Raw genomic sequence first — 18,658 nt, 5'->3', positions numbered from 1 at the left:
CCACCATTGGAAAGTATACTTTCGGGGCTTCAATCTAGACTTAAGAATGACCTATAATCGAGTCCAGATGAAGGAGATATGCCTGTTTCAAGTCGGGCTTGGAGTGCAGTCATTGAGACCTAGCCGGGTCCATTAAGAATCGGTCGTGCCTCATTGAGGCCCGGCCGGGCCTCGATGAAAATTTCTCCAAAGTGTTTTTTTTTTACCTTGCCTTGTTTATTGAGGCCTAGCGGTGCATTATTGAGGCCCGGCCGGGTCTCGATGGTGTCAGATAGACAGCTGGCGGGAATTGCACAAATATCTTTGTTTTAAGATATTTTTGACTATTTTGGCTCAAATTCTATAAATAGAACCTCTTCCTTTAGATTTTAACGTTAGAAAAAAAACCTTCCAAGAGGCTTAGGCATTGATAGAACATCTATCTTCCTCCTTGCTTCCTTTAACCTTTAAACCCTTTTTTTAACTATGCATACATGATATATACACCATTGAAGCTTGTTCTTAAAGCTTTTTGCTAGAGTTTCAAACCATATTTCATAAACTTGAGGGTGCTTTGGAATCAAGTTTGTTTAACTAAAGCTATCTCTCTTCAAGAGGTATAAGCTTGTCATCTTTTTCCTTGTTTTCATTTCCATCTTTTTCTTGTATTTATACACTGGTTTGGATCCATTCCAAGTGCTGAAACTTGGGGTTAAAAGGCTGCCAAAGGTAGAGAGGTTTAACAACCTTTCTTACACCTTATCCCATAGCTCATACCCCTTGTTTTCCTACTCTTTTCTTTGGTTTACATGCTAATTTTCAGAGTTTAAAGAGGCTGAAAAACATGGTTTAAAGGTCTCAAAAGTGGACGGGTTAGCCACATTTCCTTGATTTTGTTTACTAGCTTTATATCTCTTGCTTTTGTCTATCTTTTTGTGCTCTTTAAACTCACTTTTAGCCACTGTTTTTAGGCTGTTTTTGGATTGTTTTGAGGCTGAAACATGTGATTTAAAATTGCAAAAAGTTGAGGGGTTAGCCACCCCTCCTTAGGCTTTGTTCCTTAACTTTTTCTCTACTCTTTTTACTTATCTTCTCTTGGTTTTAGCTACTATTTTTTTGCACTTTAGGGACTGTTTTAGGGTTGTCCTAATTTATTTAATTACTTCAAGCTTTGATTAGTTCATTTGTTGTCTCCTAAGTTTACTTGTATAGCTTGTTGCATGTTGTTCTGGCTTTTCTTCAACTCATTTCCATGTTTAATAACCTCATTATAATAATTAACTTGTCACTTCTTTCTTTCATTTGAGAGTTGTTTCAAGTGGTTGATGGTTATTCAATACATGAACTAGAATTTTGCCCTTAATGGCTTAATCTCTACGGAGATTCATTGTCAATGGTGTAATCTCTCTTTCATGTTGAGAATTACTTCCCATTTGACGCTTCTCTCATTTTAGAGGACTTAATCACCATGGACAAATGGACTAATGAATGGCAATGACTAAACAAATTGGTTTAAAATTGGATCAACGTACATAAAGAAAATGGATTTAATTGCTTAGACTTGATCGGATGTTATGCCGAGTTTGTCGAGTCAAAAGTCATCATGCGCTAATTCATGGTGTTTTGATGATTCTTGAAGCGTCTCTACCACCCTCTTTGAGTTCATTCCATGACAAGAGGGAGGGGTGGTCATATTCATTGCATTTCATTGACTTTTGTCCAAAATTGCATCCGAGACCATCAAGCAATCATGTTGCTCATTGATGGCTTTGGAATCAATTTTAACCTTCTCTCAAGGCTTTCCCATGACAGAGAAGGAAGAAAAGGACAAACAGAGCTTGAGGATACTCTGTCTGCACTGGTTCACCTCAGAACACAAAAACAAAGCTTTGCACCAAATTAATGCACGGCCGGCCCTCTATATGCCCGACCGACCATCAATGATGCACGGCCGGCCTCAGTATGTGGCCATCAATGCAGTTTTGCAGGAAACAGAGGCAGTGGCTGAAGGTGAAACAGAGGTGACTTGGGTAGACAGAGTAGCTCTCAGGCACTGTGCATGCAACCTTCGTCCATTTTCACTTACGCATTTGGTAGAATGTAAATTAATCTTGTTGTAATTAATTAGTTATAGCTAGTTAATTTTGTAAAGTGTTGTAATTAATTAAGTATTTAATTAATTATTAAATTTCGTTTTTTAATTTGTTAGTTAACTAGAATAGTTAGTTAATTCATATTCATTTGTAATAATTAGTTAAGTAATTTAGTTAATTTCATTTGTTTTGTAATAATTAGCTTAACTAGCTTATTTTTAATTAGTTAGTTAATTAGCTTTGTTTATTCATTCGGACTCTCCTTCGTGAGAGCGTAATGTAATAATGTATGTTTTCCAACCCCACGCCTTTCTCCCTTTTGTTTACCCACTTTTGATGGTTAGATTAGGGATATGTTTCAATTAGCATACCTTATGCTTGCATCCATTCGTCTTGTATCACATGCATCAAGGCTTAGTTCATCATTCTAACTGCATTGTCGTTTAAATACTTCTTTGAATATGTGTTTAACCATATGTTATCAAAATCGATCCATATGCCATATTAATGGCCGAGCCTATTAATTGCATATTGCATGTGTTGCATTAGACATTTGGCATCGTTAGGAATCATGCATATTTTTCTAACTCATATCTTCTTAGCTTGGAGTACTAGGTGAGTTTTTTGTGTTTTAGCACACTTGCATGAGTGTGAGTGATTACCATGACTAGCATACTTACCATGAGGCTAAATGCTTACTTGTTAAACTGCTTGAATGCTTATGGAGGAAGGCTTGTTGGTTGAATTGGAACAATTCAACAAATGTATGTTTTTTTTTTTTAAGCCCACTATGTTTAGTGGTAAATTCGCAAATTAAAGCCCCTGGGCTTGATTGCATTTCACAGCTGTAATTTATAATCTGTTAAGCTATAAGCTATAATCTATAATCACTTTCTCACAACTCTACCAAACGGAGCCTAAGTCTAATAGCAAAATTATGCAACAACCCTCATTCACCCCAATACCACTTATTACACTCTTATGATAATTAATTTTAAGTCCCAAGAGAATCTCAAAGCATCTTAAAATTCTTTTGATGTTCACCACTTCTTCCTAATTTGCTTCACAAAACAAGATAGTATCATTCGCAAATTGTAGATAAGAGATAGAAAAGCCATTTGATCCCACATGTGCTCCTTTTAAAAAACCCATCTCTTTTGCATTAGACAGTAGGATGTTAAGGGCCTCAGCTACTATATTAAATAGGAAATGTGACCAAGGATCACCTTGTCTTAAACCCCTTTGCGGATGGAATTTAAGAGTTGGTGATCCATTGACCAGGACTGAAATCTTAACAGAAAACACACAAGCTCTGATCCATTTATCACCAAATCCAAAGTTGGAGAGTATGGAAAATAAGAATTCCCAGTTAACTGAGTCAAACACTTTTTCAAAATCCAATTTGAGAATTAGACTTTACTCTTTGATTTTCTCTACTGATCAACTATCTCATTTCCAATCAAAACCCCATCAAGTATGTTCCTTCCACCCAAAAAAGCTAACTGAACCTCACCAATGATCATAGGCATAACAATTTTCAATCGATTAGATGACACCTTGGCAAAAAATTTATATAAGGAACCAATCAAATTAATTCGCCTAATGTCAATTAGAGAAGAAAATGAGCTATTGATTCCACCAACAAAACATGTATTTCGATGAAACTCACTCATAAAATTAAGCACATTAGATTTCGCAATGCTGCAACATTTCTTGATAAATGCAAAGTTAAATCCATCAGGCCCAGGGGCTTTATTACCCTCACAGCTCATAATAACATGTCTGATTTCCTCTTCAGTGATCAAGCTCCAAGTTCATACTCGATTCCTTTTAGGATTTCCAAATCTTGGATTCATGGAAGGCGGGTAAACGAAGAATATGAATCGTCATACAATGATTTAGAAGAAACCTTGATTACATCGCACAAAATTTCAAATTCCTTTTTCCATCTTCTGCGGTCAGATGAGTAATTTGCTGAATTTTCAAATTGATTTTTGCAATCACGAACTTCTTCCTTAACATCATTCATTTGAACAGCTATGCGCTTATAGTCACCATCATAGAAGAGTTTCTTGGTTTGTTCAAGGTCTCTAATGGCATCCTGATAATTTTTGTAACACGAGCCATATCGGTCTGTGAATGAGTTGTATCCGTCCTTCCACGTATCATATCTGTTATCATAACGTGAATTAAGAACCCCAAGAATGTCTCTAGCCTTGGAGGATGCTAAGTCAATTGCAATCTCAGTTAGGCCACGACTATCAGCATCTGAAGCACGCGAATCAGATTTCATAAGCTTTATGCACACATGCTCACTACAAGAATTTACACATTTGGCGACCACTTTTGCCGACCAAAAAAATTTTAGTCGCAAAAAAATGACATTTGACGACCAAATATTAATTAGTCGCGAATGATCGTTGTTTTTGGCGACCAAATATTATTGGTCGCAGAAGGTTATATTTTGGCGACCAAAAAATGAGTTGGTCGTAGAAAGTTATATACTTTTCCCAACTAACTACAAATTTGGTCGCGGAAGGTCACATATTTTTTGGCGACCAAATTTTTGGTCGCCAAAAATTTATTTTCAGCAACCAAAAAAAATTAGTCACCAAATTTGTATTTTTAGCGACCGATATTTTAGTCGCCGTTGATTGAGATTTGGCGACTAAAAAAGTTTGTCGGCGAAAGTACTTTTTTTTCGACTAATTTGGTCTTTTGGTCTCCAAAAGTTTGTGGAGGGAAATTTGAAACATGAAGGGGGGAAATAAATTTTTTTGGCGACAAAATAAATTTGGTCACCAATCAAAAAACGACGTCGTTTTGTACCTGGGAAACAGAAAAAAAAAAAAAAAAAAAAAATTAGAACCAGTGAGTAGCCTTGTGTATCCCTTCTTCCTTTGTGGAATCTATGGAAGGGTTGACGAGTGATATTCTGGCGATAAATGAAAGAGAGAAAGGGGTTGCATCGTTGGGGTTAGCTTTGGTGGAGGTTGCACAGGAGCTTAATCGTATGAAGGCTTCCATGTCTGGTGTGGATCGGGAGGATCTGATCCCGTGTGATCTTATCCAGGAGGAAACTTCAACCCTAACAGCTTCTGCCCTAAATCTTCTCCAATCTCGGTGGTCAGACATCGTAGAAATGGAGGGGAGTGAGGAAGCTGTTGTAGATCGCGAATAAGTATATCCCAGACAGCCTCTTTTTTGCTAGGGCGAGAAATCTGGTATCGAAGCTTGATGCCCTTCCGATGGCTGGGAGTGTCCATTCTCATCGAGTTGGTGGTGGTATGGCTGATTCGAAGGTTTACACACCTATTGGAGGTCGATCTGGGTCAGGTGGTCGTGGAGGAAGGGGAGGCAGAGGCCAAAATCCTGTGGCCCTGAATCTTGAGTTGAATGTGGTTTCAGCTGTAGACAATGCGACTCCTGATAAGTCATGGGGTTCTATTTCTGATCTCTCTCGCTCTGTCTTTCTGGTATGTGTGTTTCTGGTATGTGTGTGCGCGTCTCTCTCTCTCTCTCTCCATCTATTTCTGATCTCTCTCGCTCTGTCTTTATGTCAACTTTTTTTTGTTCTTTTAGGGCTTAATTGATTGATGTTAATTTTTTTTAATGAGAATTTGATATGCTAAATAAGAGATTTTCATTGATGGGTGGTTCAGGGAAATGGGTTATGTTGAAATTGGGTTATATAGTATATTCACCAAGTGTTTGATAAAATGTCAAAGTGAAAAACCTTCAATTGATTAGTATTACAGTTCATGTGCATGAAGTTGTTGCTAGGGCTCTAAATTTTGTCAAATTTTTAATTGCAGATTAAGCATACTATTTGTTCGGATTGGTTGTTATACTTTTGGCTCTCCTGGTAATCCTAACTGCCCTTTTAACCTTGAATTGATTTAAAAGTTTTAATTTTGTATTATAAATCTAAGAGGACACTGCATTTCCCCAAACTGTTTAGCTGATGATCTCAGGTTTAACTTGTAAATGCTGCTGATTAGAAGTTCAAAATTAAACATTCAATTTTGAACATCTAAAATACGAAGTTAGAGGTTAGAAGATGCATAAGAAATGGGAGGGGTTTTCAACATAAGGCACAATATGCTGCTGACGTGACAAGCGATTTCGTTTAGATTTGAGAAGCAATTGTGTTGTATATTGGCTGTATAAGTGTTGCGTCGATAGAATCTTTTAATAAAAAAAAAAGTTTCTAAAAACCAACGTTAGTATTTTGAGATTTTTAAGTTGAAAAAGAAAATAAAATGAAAACTTGAAAAGTTTCTACCTTTTGAAGTACAACTACTTAGCATGTGAATTCAAATTTTACTCTAAATAAGGTGCAATTAAGTGGAAACAAATTGGACCTATGTAGTTAAACCCATCTCATGCTATAAAACATGCTTCTTGTTGTTGTTGTGAGGAAAAGGAATAGTGCTAATTATTGGAATTTGGAGTAATTTGTTAATGTAACAAAAAAGTAATAATACATGTTTCTTGTGTTGGCCACTTTTATTTTTTCAAAATTGGAAGTTTGTTTAACGATCATATAGGGATGCAGATAATAGTAAATATTTCTATGCTATTGATCACTTGCTTGATATCAGTAATGTTTACTTTCCAATTTCTGCACTCTGTAGTTTAGGCCACATTAATATTTTTGTTCCGGCATAAATTGCCATAACAAACTGGAATCTCTGAAATTTTCTCATTGTCCACTAGAAGTCTATAACGACCAGGCAGGACTGGAGAAGCGATTATAAGGATTGGTGGATGTGATGGTTGTGAATCCACCTTATGTGCCAACACCTGAAGATGTAGTGGGTCGTGAAGGGATTGCCTCGGCTTGGGCTGGAGGAGAGAATGGTTGGAGTGTTATTGATAAAATATTGCCCATTGCTGACAAACTTTTGTCTGACAGGGGCTGGTTGTATATGGTTACCCTTACAGCAAACAATCCCTCAGAAATATGCCTTCAAATGAGAGAGAAGGGTTATGCATCCAGAATTGTTGTGCAGAGATCAACTGAAGAGGAGAGTCTCCATGTTATTAAGTTTTGGCGAGATTTTGATAGTCAACCAGTGGGAAATGAAATGGGGACAGTGAACAAAATAGTTCCTGCAGGGGTCATTGAATCCCTGCTTTCACAAGTTCCTGGATTATCATTCTGGAGATATGGCAACAGTAATAGTCGCTGGATTCTCAAAAGGTAAAGAGGGATTTTGTTCATTCTGGAAATATATATATGTGCTGCCTTTTCAATCTCCATTTCATTTTTCTCCTTTAGGATATGAATTTTAATGAAATGTGATAAATACATACAATTCATATAATGTGTTCTCCTGAGAATCTGTGGATGTGCACCTTTTTTCTATGCCTTTTTTAAGCTTTGAGGGATTTAAATTCTGCTTTGTCTCGATGATGCAAGGCAAGACTAGAATAAGCTTTCATAACCTATGTGTCACCACTATATATAGCTTGGACCTTCAAAATGAAAAAATTCTTGAAGTTTTGAGTAAACATGAGAAACTATAATAGTACTCAAGATGTGGGAAGGAAGTTAAAGAAGGTATAATGTAAGAGTTAAGGACTTTACTGTATTTGCAATTCATGTAGGATTCAGTATGCTAGGTGTGTATGAAGGGAATGTTTCAGTTTGCTTTATATGTGTTAGTGTCAGTCAGTTTGAGTTTGAGTGGGCTACGGATCGTAATGATGTTCATTTCAATGGTAAAAGGCAGGATCCTATGCAGATAGTTCTGCAGATAAAACTGCTATGTGATGGAAGAGACCATTGCTTTTGAATTAGGATACTACTATAGTGGTTTGAATTGTGTTCCATTTTTCTCCTTTGTTTTATTCCCTTCTTCTTCAGGTTATTTTATGCCACATAGACTGTAGTTGCTTTGTATGCTACATGGACTCTTCTAAATTTGTGAAGTACATCTAGCGATACTTAGAAGGCCTTTTTTTTTTTCCTGCTGCTTTTCTTATATGCTGTAACTGACCTCCCCTGATGCTGTATTCATTCTTCCTTTTTTTTTTTTTTTGGGTTAAATCTTGAAAATCAGGTTAATCTGTGCGAGCGTGATACTGAAATGCCAAGAAAGCTGATGAGGATACTGAAGAAATTAAGGGAGGAAGATCCTGCATATTATCAGCTGTGTCACCTTGTAAGACACAGTGAACAACCAAGAGAAGGTTTCTTTTGGGTATGACCATTATTTGCCAAGTGATAACATTACTTTCATGGGAACTTGCAATACCTTCCAACTCAATGGGTATTGCAAGTAAGTTTAGGATTCTACAAGTAAGTTTAGGATTCTACAAGTGGTGAGGAATATATAATCACTTCGAGATTTCATTTTGGATTTATTGATTCTGTGTATATTTGGTTTTATGACTGTAAAATATCTGGCTTTGGATTTATTGATTCTATGTATGTGTCATATCGATATGGTAATCCAAACATTTATACTAGTAACAATCAAAGTGGTTATTCTTTTTCTATTGATGCAAGAGATGAAGAGACGGCTGTTTTCACCCTCCATTACCAAGCGAACCAGCCAAAAAACTGGGTTTTTGAAGGGGCAACATTAAACCATTATAGCTTAGGCACAAGCAAATTGGATCCATGTTGGTCTTCAGCCCACCTTCTGATAGCAGCCACAGAACTTTGAGTTGAGAACATGGAAGCAAGATCAAAGAGTTGAAGAAGAAATATGTTACAAGAAATGTGATCAATACAAGAAGAAATGCTCCTAATTTTAAGGTTTTCATGATCTCTCTCTAGCCAATCTCTTTATGTAGACAATGTATTATAGTGCTTGATATGAAGCATATTTCAAGTTTTAGCTATATATAGATCTGATGGTGGAAAAAATACATTGGAGACTTCAAATATTTTAAGTTAGTGTTTCTACAAGTCAGGATAGCAGCCATAGACTATTGTGTTAAATAATAACTAAAAGCCCCATTATTAGTTTATGAGTTGCACTATAGAGTTTTACGTGTACTTGACATCACAATTTCCATAACCATCAAAACACTCGGCAGCAAAACAGAGCTGGCAGCAGCAAGGCAGAATCAACAGCAGCAAGGCAAAGACACACTCCCACACAGCACCTGGGCACCTATTCATAGCAGCTAAACTAAAGCAAACACAACACAAACCAGAATTTATAGACATTAACAGCAGGCGGACATGGCACCTGGATAGATTTACACAGCAGATCACATGACACTCCAGTAGAATGTGTAGACAGACCACCAGAGTTTAGCCTAACCAGTTCCATATTTGAGGTACCAACACAAAAACAGTAAACAGCTCCATTCTACATAAAGAAATACAACAATATCTAATGCTATGGTTTAGTGATATGTGCTTCTATCTGCTATGGTTTAGTGATGACTTGTTATAAATAAACTCACTATTATGTTGCTGTATTTGTGCAGCATGTCGTTAGAACTAATGGAGAAATACGTTCTGTTGATGAAGCAACTTTAGACCATCAAAGATTATTGGACAGGTATTCAGCTATTGTTTTAGGACTGGACAAAAGCTCCCCTTCCCCTCGTCCAGAGAAGAAAAGATATATGCATCTTTGTCTCTTTTGCCTTCCTTTATTTATTTATTTACTTATTTTTATTATTATTATTATTTTTTTTTTTTTTTTTTTTTTTTTTTTTGCAGCTGTGGGATTTTTATTTCATATATATAGTTTTTGATGCTGGAGATGTCTGTTCTTCTTCAGATTGCAGTTATATGAGTTGGTGGAGTTTATGGTTCATGGAGATGGAAATTGTCAGGTTAGTTTCTTACTACACTGCACCTCATGCTCTTGCGTGCCTCAAGTTCCATGTATTTATGATGTCTTTTGCATGCCATGTGATTAGAGAAACCTGTTTTCTATTCCCTATCCATATATGTTGTTTCATAATTTCGAAATGCCTGTAATTTGGTTACTTTCAATAACCTAAATAGTGTGTGGAAAATTTTATGGTGATGTGCTATGTTTGGAAATCAGGTACTACTATAACTGCCATTTAGTGGGGATGAGCCATATGCTCATTAGCTCATTTGATTCACATTTCAATCAATTTAGATGCTGGTATATGAATGATAACCTTATATACCTGACATGCAAATTGGCTCACACTTTCTTTTGGATTCAGTAGTTATGCCTTCTTTTGGGAGAAAGGAAGAAGAAAATCATAATTGTGGCTCTAGTCTAGTGTGTGGAAAATCATATTTTGGGAGAAAGATCTTTAATTCAGCACATCTACCATTTTTTGAACTGCTTTAAATTTTCCCTTGTTCTACAAGATGGAAACTCTATTTAAACACCATAATTCATGTCAATAGGCATCTTTTGTAAAATCTCAAGAATCTCCTATTGTAGCGGACAATGGATCACAGGCGTCCAATACCAAACAATTTGGAATGCAAGCTCTTGGTGAAGGTTAGTATCTCCTACTGTTTAAATGTTTTATTTATTATTATTATTATTATTATTATTATTATTATTATTATTATTATTATTATTATTATTATTATTATTATTATTATTATTATTATTATTATTATTATTATTATATGCTTTGAGCATATGCATAAATATCGGGTGTTTGTAAGGGTGTTGGTGAGTCACTCCTAATCTTTTCCATGGTCAAAAACATTATTAAATAATTTTCATGTTCACTTCTTAATATATTCCATACATGTAGCAAGAATCAAAGGGAGTTGGATTGCTTCTGGTAGAGCAGGAGTAATAATGTTCTTTTCAATATCATTTTAACATCAACTTACATTGGATTGCTTCTGGTAGAGCAGGAGTAATAATGTTCTTTTCAATATCATTTTAACATCAATGTTCTTTTCATGTAGCAAGAATCAAAGGGAGTTGGATTGCTTCTGCTAGCAGTCTGAATTTGTTGTAAACAGTAGACTAGGAAGGCTAATCAAGATTTGCATTGTGGATAGGAAAGAAGGAATTGACAATGATTGGTGGCAATGAAGATAATGATTGCTAATTTGTTATGATGACATTTGAATTATAAGTCTATTTTCTTTTTGATCACCTTTTGGCCAAGTCGTTATTCATGTGTACATTCTCTTTGCTTCTCTTCCTGGAATACTCTTTATAGGTTGCAGTTATGTCATTGGATAGCATAGAAAGTATTGAATGTTGTCATCCAATTTTGATTTTGTCAATGGCTTCTCTACAATCAAAATGTGCATTTAAATGAATAATGCTCAGCAATTGTTGAGCATGGGAGTGTATTCTAGAGACCAATTTTTAGAGAGAAATTTAGTTAATGATATTTTGGCTCATACTCCAATGAGGCCACATTCTAAATGCTATATATATGTACTAAGATAGGCATGCATATTAAATGGGCTCATGTTCAGACCTTGAAGTCCTCTCTTGATGAGCAAACTCTGGAATTGCAGGTTAAATATCAATTGGAGCTGAGGCCATCTCTCATGTTCAGTTATTTTATGGTATAGTTTGATATGTCAATTGTTTCTTCTATATTACCCTTTTGGTACTAACTTAAGTTCATATGGATGCTGAGCATTGGCATTGTTTAGTTCATTTTATATGGGTGCTACACATGATTGCAATCCTTCATTTTTATTTTGGTTTTGTTTTGTTCTCTCCAGCATGACACACACACACACACATATATATATATATATATATATATATAAGAGACCTGAAGACATTTTTTTATCTATGCTATTTCAGGGAAAAGTTCGGGCTTCCAGATATCCTGAAATCCAAACATGAGGAAAATGAAGCCTACATATCTGAATTAGAGGTTAGGTTCTTGATCTGATAATTATTAATTATTACATCAAGGTTATTATTTGTACCACCATTGTTCACTGTTTATTTAAGTTCACAAACTGCTTTTACTTGCTTTCATATAGCATGCATTTGAGACCTCCTTGATTTTGTAGGTGATTATTTATTTGTTTATATAGAAGTTAGCGATGTTATGGAAGTTTGATTAAATCGACTATTTGTTTAGTGTTGGTAACTTAATTCTCATTTGTTCCCCTCTTATGTGTCTATATACACACATATATGTATGAATATTAACATTTTTGAGTTCTATGTTGATGTGTAATAATAATGCAACCTTTGAAGTGCTGATGCTTATGATGGGTTCTCACTAGAGGTCTTTGTTCAAATATGTTTACTGTATGTGTTTCATTTTCAAAGATCAAAGACAATGGGTACAAAGTTCTACCCATCAACTATAAATGCAGAGTAGTTGCACTCCAATTCAACTCTTACATACTTATCACTCAATATCAAAGCAGTTAAGTCTTTCCTATGGGCTAGGCCTAGGATGAGATTTGGGTGAAAACAATTAATTGACTTTCAATGAGCAGAATGTATACGATGGGAACCTTTTGTTATGTACAGAAATTAATGTGATATGTCATGCCATAATTGAGATTAATTAAATTGAGGACATTAATTAAGACCTTTTACATACTTTTCTATGTATACGATGGGAACCTTTTCTATGTATACGATGGGAACCTTTTAAATAAATTAATGGAAGTCCATCAGCCTTTATTTGTTTATCTTGATCTTGGTTTAAAGATGTTTTAGTTTGCTTTCAGTTCAATAACTTCAGCCTCCATCACTTCAACATCATTTCATAGTCTGGATATCTCTTCTTTTCCCTTTTGTAGGTGCTCTTTCATACCACTTCTTATGAACATTCTGCCTCTGTGAGAACATTCACGGACACGTTGTAACTAAATCTATCACGGGGGGACGGATAAGTAGAAAGTGCTTGAAAATATCGATTTTATACAAGTTCTTTCCTGAGAAGTTGAAAATTTCTATATTTACCTTTGATGTTTTGGACATGTTAGATGAAAACTATCAGTTTCATCAATAAGGATGCAAAGTGCTTAGTCACATAACATAACAGTTGTTAGCAATGATATTGGCTAAGAGGAAACTGGTTATGGTTCCCAACACTGACAAGTCTGACACTACTTGTTACACCGATTTCTCTGGGGGCTCTTTACATATTGAGCATTATTTATCTCTCGAGATTTTTCATCCAGCTGGGGGTTGGATAATGTGAGATTTCTTTGGGTAGATCTACAGTGTTCAAATATAGAGGTTATGTTATAGACTTAGCAAAAAAATATAGAGGTTGTAGAAGTTTTATAGTTCCTCCAATACTTCTTATGCTGTGAGCCTTGAACTTATTCCTGCTGCTGATACTTGCTGCACAACCCACCTACCCCTGCAGGATGCTAGTGTGCGAGGCAGGGGCATGTGGGAAGTCATTGGTTGATTTGTCCTCTCATTTTTTGTAGGCTCACTTGAAAGGGATTAATTACACCTTAATTATTTATGTTTCTTGTTCTGCAGACAAGGCAAGCCTTTACACCAGAGCAAATAAATGAAGCATGTTATGTTGACATTAATTCCAACAAGGCTATCTTTGACAGTTTGAGGAATTACCCAAAAGTGAACTATGATGGGAGGTGCTTCGCTTACAAGGTAAATCCTAATCTTTTCACCTGGAACCCTGGCAGACAATTGAACTTCTCTGTCTTCCCCAAAAGTTCATAGATTGTTACAGGTGCCTGCCCAAAAAGCTTCGAAAAAAAGTTGTCTTTGTGCTGAGAATTTACTTGGTCTTTATTTGATTATAGTCCAAACATGCTCTGAAGGACAAGAATCAACTACTCATCCTAATACGTAAATTTCCAGAGGGCATTGCTGTTATTGATCTCAAGGATGCATACCCAACTGTCATGGAGGATCTACAGGTTTGTGTTACCGCCTAAAATAATAGCCAAATACTTGCATGGACTTTGCATTATAACCTTTAATTTTCGTTTTTCTTGGAGTTTTAGAGCAAAATTTGTATTTTCTTCATAGGCTTTGAAAGCTGCTGGTCAAATCTGGCTTTTGTCGAACTTCGACTCGCAAGAAGACATAGCCTATCCAAATGACCCTCGAGTGCCAATCAAGGTTGATGACGACCTGAAACTGCTATTCCGGGGAATTGAACTACCACGTGATATGATTGACATTGAGAAGGATCTTCAAAAGAACGGGATAAAGCCCGCCACAAACACTGCAAAAATCTAGACTACACATTAATTTGTCATTAGCATGATCCGTTGAAAAATAATGGTGGATCTTATTATTTTATAGATATGATAGGTCCTATATTTATACATATGGTTCGTACGTAGGAGGTAAAAAGAAAGGGGGGTAATTATTCATGTATCATTTTCTTAGTCATCAAACCAAGACATACTCTCTGAGGATGAACTGTCTAGTACAAAATGTGACTCCATTTTCATTTGGCAGACTTAGCTCGAACAGCATTACACTCTGGTAGGGGCCTCCCCATCAACCATAACTCAGTTGTACCAAATTTGCAGTCATGTGTGAAGAAATTGTTTCTCTAGTCGATGATAAACGTACCTAATTGCCTTAAAATAGCAAGAACATCAAGTACCCAAGACAAAATAGAAACTTGGTTGCAAGGTGGTAGGGGCCGCCCCATCGATCACTCTTGGTGAAGAAAGACTATTGACTAGTTATATACCAAAATACAGAAAAAAAATCTAGACTACACATTAGTTTTTGCCAAGATAGTTTGGGACATAAGTGAGTAGTTCTGTTTCCTGTACATAATGAGATGGAGTTGAGGCTATTGGAAGGAGTAAACCAGGTTGACTTTTTGACTAACCTATTCGCGAGTGGGTTATTATGTTCAGGTGGGCACATTTTTTTGAGAAAATTAGACATTCATGTTTGAGAAAATTATGATCAAGAATGTCTTCCAGCCTGTTATAACATGAACAACAGATCAAGAGAAAACAATATACCGAGCATGTATTATGTGTACCTATGTGCATATATACATCTATGATTAAATGCATAGTGTATGCAAAGCTACTTAACTAATGCATTTTCTTCTTTCTTCCTCTTCTTCTTTTTCTTTTTTTTTTAATTATTTATTTTTTATAATCTTTTCCTGTCATCAAAATGAACTAGTGCATATTTAGTATGTTAATTTTGTAGGCAAGTAGTGAAACTGATAGTCATCTCTCAACCACTCTCTCTGTGCTATCCATTCAGTAGTGATATTTAGTATCTTTTTTTTTAAAAAAATTTTAATTTAATTTTTTTTTATAGCTTTTTTACAAATGAAAGAGGCAGAGAATACAAGACAACGTGAGGAGATGCAGCGGCAGCTTTTTGGACTTCAGAGCATGTTGGCGCAAGTTTTGGAAAATCGCAATCTACCAAATTCTCGACAATAGATAGTCATGGTAATTGGTAAGTGTGTTAAACCATATTTGATTATATTTATGTTCAAAGTAAAGGCAAATAAACGTTTGATGAGAATATCATAGAGAAATGATTGTCTTTAAACTAATTTTTGTTTAACTATATAAAAGATGGAATTTACAGTTTAGTTTATGTTGACCAGTATAGAAACTTTAAACATTGTAATGTTCCACTGATCCAAGGATGACTAGTTAAACAAGAATTTGTGACTGTTCCATGGAAACCAAAATGTGATAGATAAGGCAAAAACGAGCCGGTTGGGGCAAAAAGTTGGAAACAGCCTGGAAACAACCCGAGATCGTAGCGGTCACCTCGGCCTAGATCAAACAAACTTGTGAAAGCAAGCAACGCTTCGATAGGACGCATTATTAGTTATGTAGGACATAAAAGTGTGTTAAAGTAGGCAAAACCGGGGCGTTTGGGGTCCAAAACTGCTCTGAATTAGCTCCTCTCTATTTCTTTTTTTTCCTTCTTTTCTCTTCCTTTGGTGGTCTGCATGGTGAAGTATTGCATCAGTCATGAAGGTGGACTGATCTGGAGCAATTTTGGTGGTCTGCATCAGATCTGTCTGGATGCTTTCGGTGGTGTGCTATATATGGTGGTGACTATCAACACCAATTCATAGTTTGTATTTATAGGTGACAGGCAACTATAAATACAAACTATTAATCATCGATGTATCAAATTTATTAGAGAGCTGCTATATATTATTTTTTGTTTTAAACATTTTTTTATATCACTGATCAATACATGCATGATAAATATAAAGTAATATATTAGTATTTGCTTTTTCTAATACTTATCTCTAAATAAAAACGATTAGAAATAAAACTATCCAATAGTCACAAACTGGTTAAACGGGGAATTGTGGCTCATCCAATTTATTCTATAGACATAAGAATGCTATTGTTTTATTTACAATTTGTTAATGGTAGTCATTTTAATTTGCTAATGTGACCTTTGCTTTTCATGGACATTTTTCATTAATTGTCCAATTTTAACTGACATTATTTCTCTTTTTCTTTGGTACAGATGGATGAACTCGTGCACAAAGCTAAATTGTACAGGACAAATTGGCACTTTTTGTATTTTTGGAAGGATTATATATTTTTGTATAGATGTATATGGAAAATATTAGGGTAGACTAGTAGTTATATTTTTGGATGTGTGTATAGAAAATATTTGGTAGACTACTAGTTATATTTTTGGGTTGATGTACATGGATAAAAATTTAAAACATAATAACAAGTACTTGTTATGTGTTTAATTTTTATGCTAAATGAAATATGTAGTTTCGAATTATTTGCGGATGTAAACTTATTTTTGTTGCTGACTTTAATTAAACAGGTTCAGAAATGGTTGATATATGTATTTTGTTGAATGTTGATGATTCAATTTATTTGTTGGTTTGAATGATTTCTTCTTTTTACAGATTATATTGAATAAATTGGATGAATTATTATAAATTACAGGTTTATTTTGTTGGGTATTGGCGACCAAAATTTGGTTTGGTTTTTATAGTTTTGGCGACCAATTGATTAGTCGCGAAATGTCACAATTGGCGACCAAAAAAATTTTGGTTGCAGAATGTCACAATTGGCGACCATAATTTTTGGTCGCGAAATGTCCCAATTGGCGACCAAAACAAATTTTGGTCGCAGAATGTCACAATTGACGACCAATTGATTAGTTGCGAAATGTCACAATTGGCGATCAAAAAAATATTGGTCGCAGAATGTCACAATTGGCGACCAAAGTTTTTGGTCGCGAAATGTCGCAATTGGCGACCAAACAAATTTTGGTTGCAGAATGTCACAATTAGCGACTAAATTTTTTGGTCGCGGAATGTCACGATTGGCGACCAAATTTTTTGGTCGCGGAACGTCACAATTGGCGACCAAACTTTTTGGTCGTTGAATGTGATAATTGGCGACCAAACTTTTTGGTCGTTGAATGTGATAATTGGCGACCAAACTTTTTGGTCGCGAAAATATCACTTTTCGCGACCAAAGTGTTTTGGCGACAAAATAAATTAGTCGCGGTAATTAAACATTTAGCGACTAAAAATTTAGTCGCGAAATCCAACTTTTGCTGACCAACCACAATTTTGGTCGCGAATTACTTTTGCCGACCCTCAATTGGCGACCAAAGTAGCGACCAAAAAAATTGGTCGCGGATAACTTTTGCCGACCAAAAATTGACTTTTAGCGACCAATTTTTTTGTTGCCAAAAGTGTTAATTCTTGTAGTGGCTGATCAATAGTCTTAGAACATATTTGCTTGAGCTTAGTATGTTGTTTAGCAAAGGAGGGACCAATTAACATGAACATGAATACAAGAGAAACTAGCATGGAACACCTACCAAAAAAGGATGCCATTTTCAATTCTCTATTTCTGGTTTTGTTTTTGTTCTTCCCTCTTGGCTAGTATGGGAAGTAGGAGAGACTCTTATATAGTACTTTTAATTTAAGGGCCCGTCAATTAATACATTTGATCTTGTGTTTCACTAACTGCTATTTAGTATTTTAACAGAAAATTTATTTTGAAATTGAAGTTTTATTTAATATATTTATTGCATCTTTATAAGTTTCTTCTCAATGCATTATCTCGGTTACAGGATGAACTGTTGATATACATATTGCTATTTTTTATTTATTTATTTATTGGGTGAGAGAACAAATAACCTTTGCTAATTCTTCTCTTCTTATTATAACAATGTCTAAATCAGTCTCTTAAAGAAGCGAAATCTGTCTCTTAAAAAATTTTGAAAAAAAAAAAACCATGAAAATTATCTTACTAATTATCAATATAATATGAGATTTTTTAAAAAAATTTAAAAAATGTGACCGCCCCTACACCCCTAAATCAGTCATTTTTATGTTTAAGCACCATAAAACAAAGCCAGTAAATTTGAACTCCTTGCCACAACCCACTATAATTAAGCAATTGGAAGCTGCCATCTAAGTAAATATAAATTTTCAAACCGTATAAAAAAAAATAGAAAAACACATGTTTTCTATTTGGTACATGACACATTTCTTATAAAATCTGATGTTTGAACTTGATGCTTGAACATTTAGGTCTAAAGCGAAACATTTTGGGTTGCGATAAATAAAAATTACAATGTTTGGTTCCATTTTTTTGAATTATTTTTTTATAAAGTGATTTGAAAATTCTATTTTGAAAAAGATCTTTGTTTGGTTTTCAAAAAAATGCATTATTGCAAATTCAAGTT

At 35.1% G+C, this 18,658-nt stretch overlaps 1 protein-coding gene across 7 annotated transcripts; it reads left to right on the top strand.

Moving 5' to 3' along the window:
- The first annotated feature begins 4,979 nt into the window (after positions 1 to 4,979).
- Positions 4,980 to 16,691, top strand: LOC145789004 (uncharacterized). 7 transcript variants are annotated; one of them, XM_082895759.1, is made up of 7 exons: positions 4,980 to 7,278; positions 9,525 to 9,598; positions 9,824 to 9,878; positions 10,472 to 10,531; positions 11,524 to 11,574; positions 11,822 to 11,894; positions 13,481 to 13,612. In XM_082895759.1, exons 1-2 carry the CDS (start codon positions 6,848 to 6,850, stop codon positions 9,574 to 9,576), a joined length of 483 nt encoding a protein of 160 aa, XP_082751885.1. In that variant the 5' UTR covers positions 4,980 to 6,847; the 3' UTR covers positions 9,577 to 9,598; positions 9,824 to 9,878; positions 10,472 to 10,531; positions 11,524 to 11,574; positions 11,822 to 11,894; positions 13,481 to 13,612. The 7 variants fall into 7 exon arrangements, with proteins under 7 accessions (XP_082751885.1, XP_082751886.1, XP_082751884.1 ...); XM_082895760.1 differs by having other exon boundaries at positions 9,763 to 9,878; XM_082895758.1 differs by having other exon boundaries at positions 9,763 to 9,878; positions 10,435 to 10,531.
- The last annotated feature ends 1,967 nt before the right edge of the window (positions 16,692 to 18,658 follow it).

The sequence above is a fragment of the Camellia sinensis genome, chromosome 11, assembly GCF_055761805.1.
Source record: "Camellia sinensis isolate YWXY chromosome 11, ASM5576180v1, whole genome shotgun sequence".
NCBI lineage: Eukaryota > Viridiplantae > Streptophyta > Magnoliopsida > Ericales > Theaceae > Camellia > Camellia sinensis.
This window is presented reverse-complemented; position numbering and strand designations above follow the sequence as displayed.

Coding starts and splice junctions, on each gene's coding strand:
- LOC145789004 (XM_082895762.1), top strand. CDS start 6,848: ATGGTTGTGAATCCACCTTATGTGCCAACACCTGAAGATGTAGTGGGT. Junction 7,279..9,524: donor AGTCGCTGGATTCTCAAAAG/GTAAAGAGGGAT, acceptor GTATTTGTGCAG/CATGTCGTTAGAACTAATGG.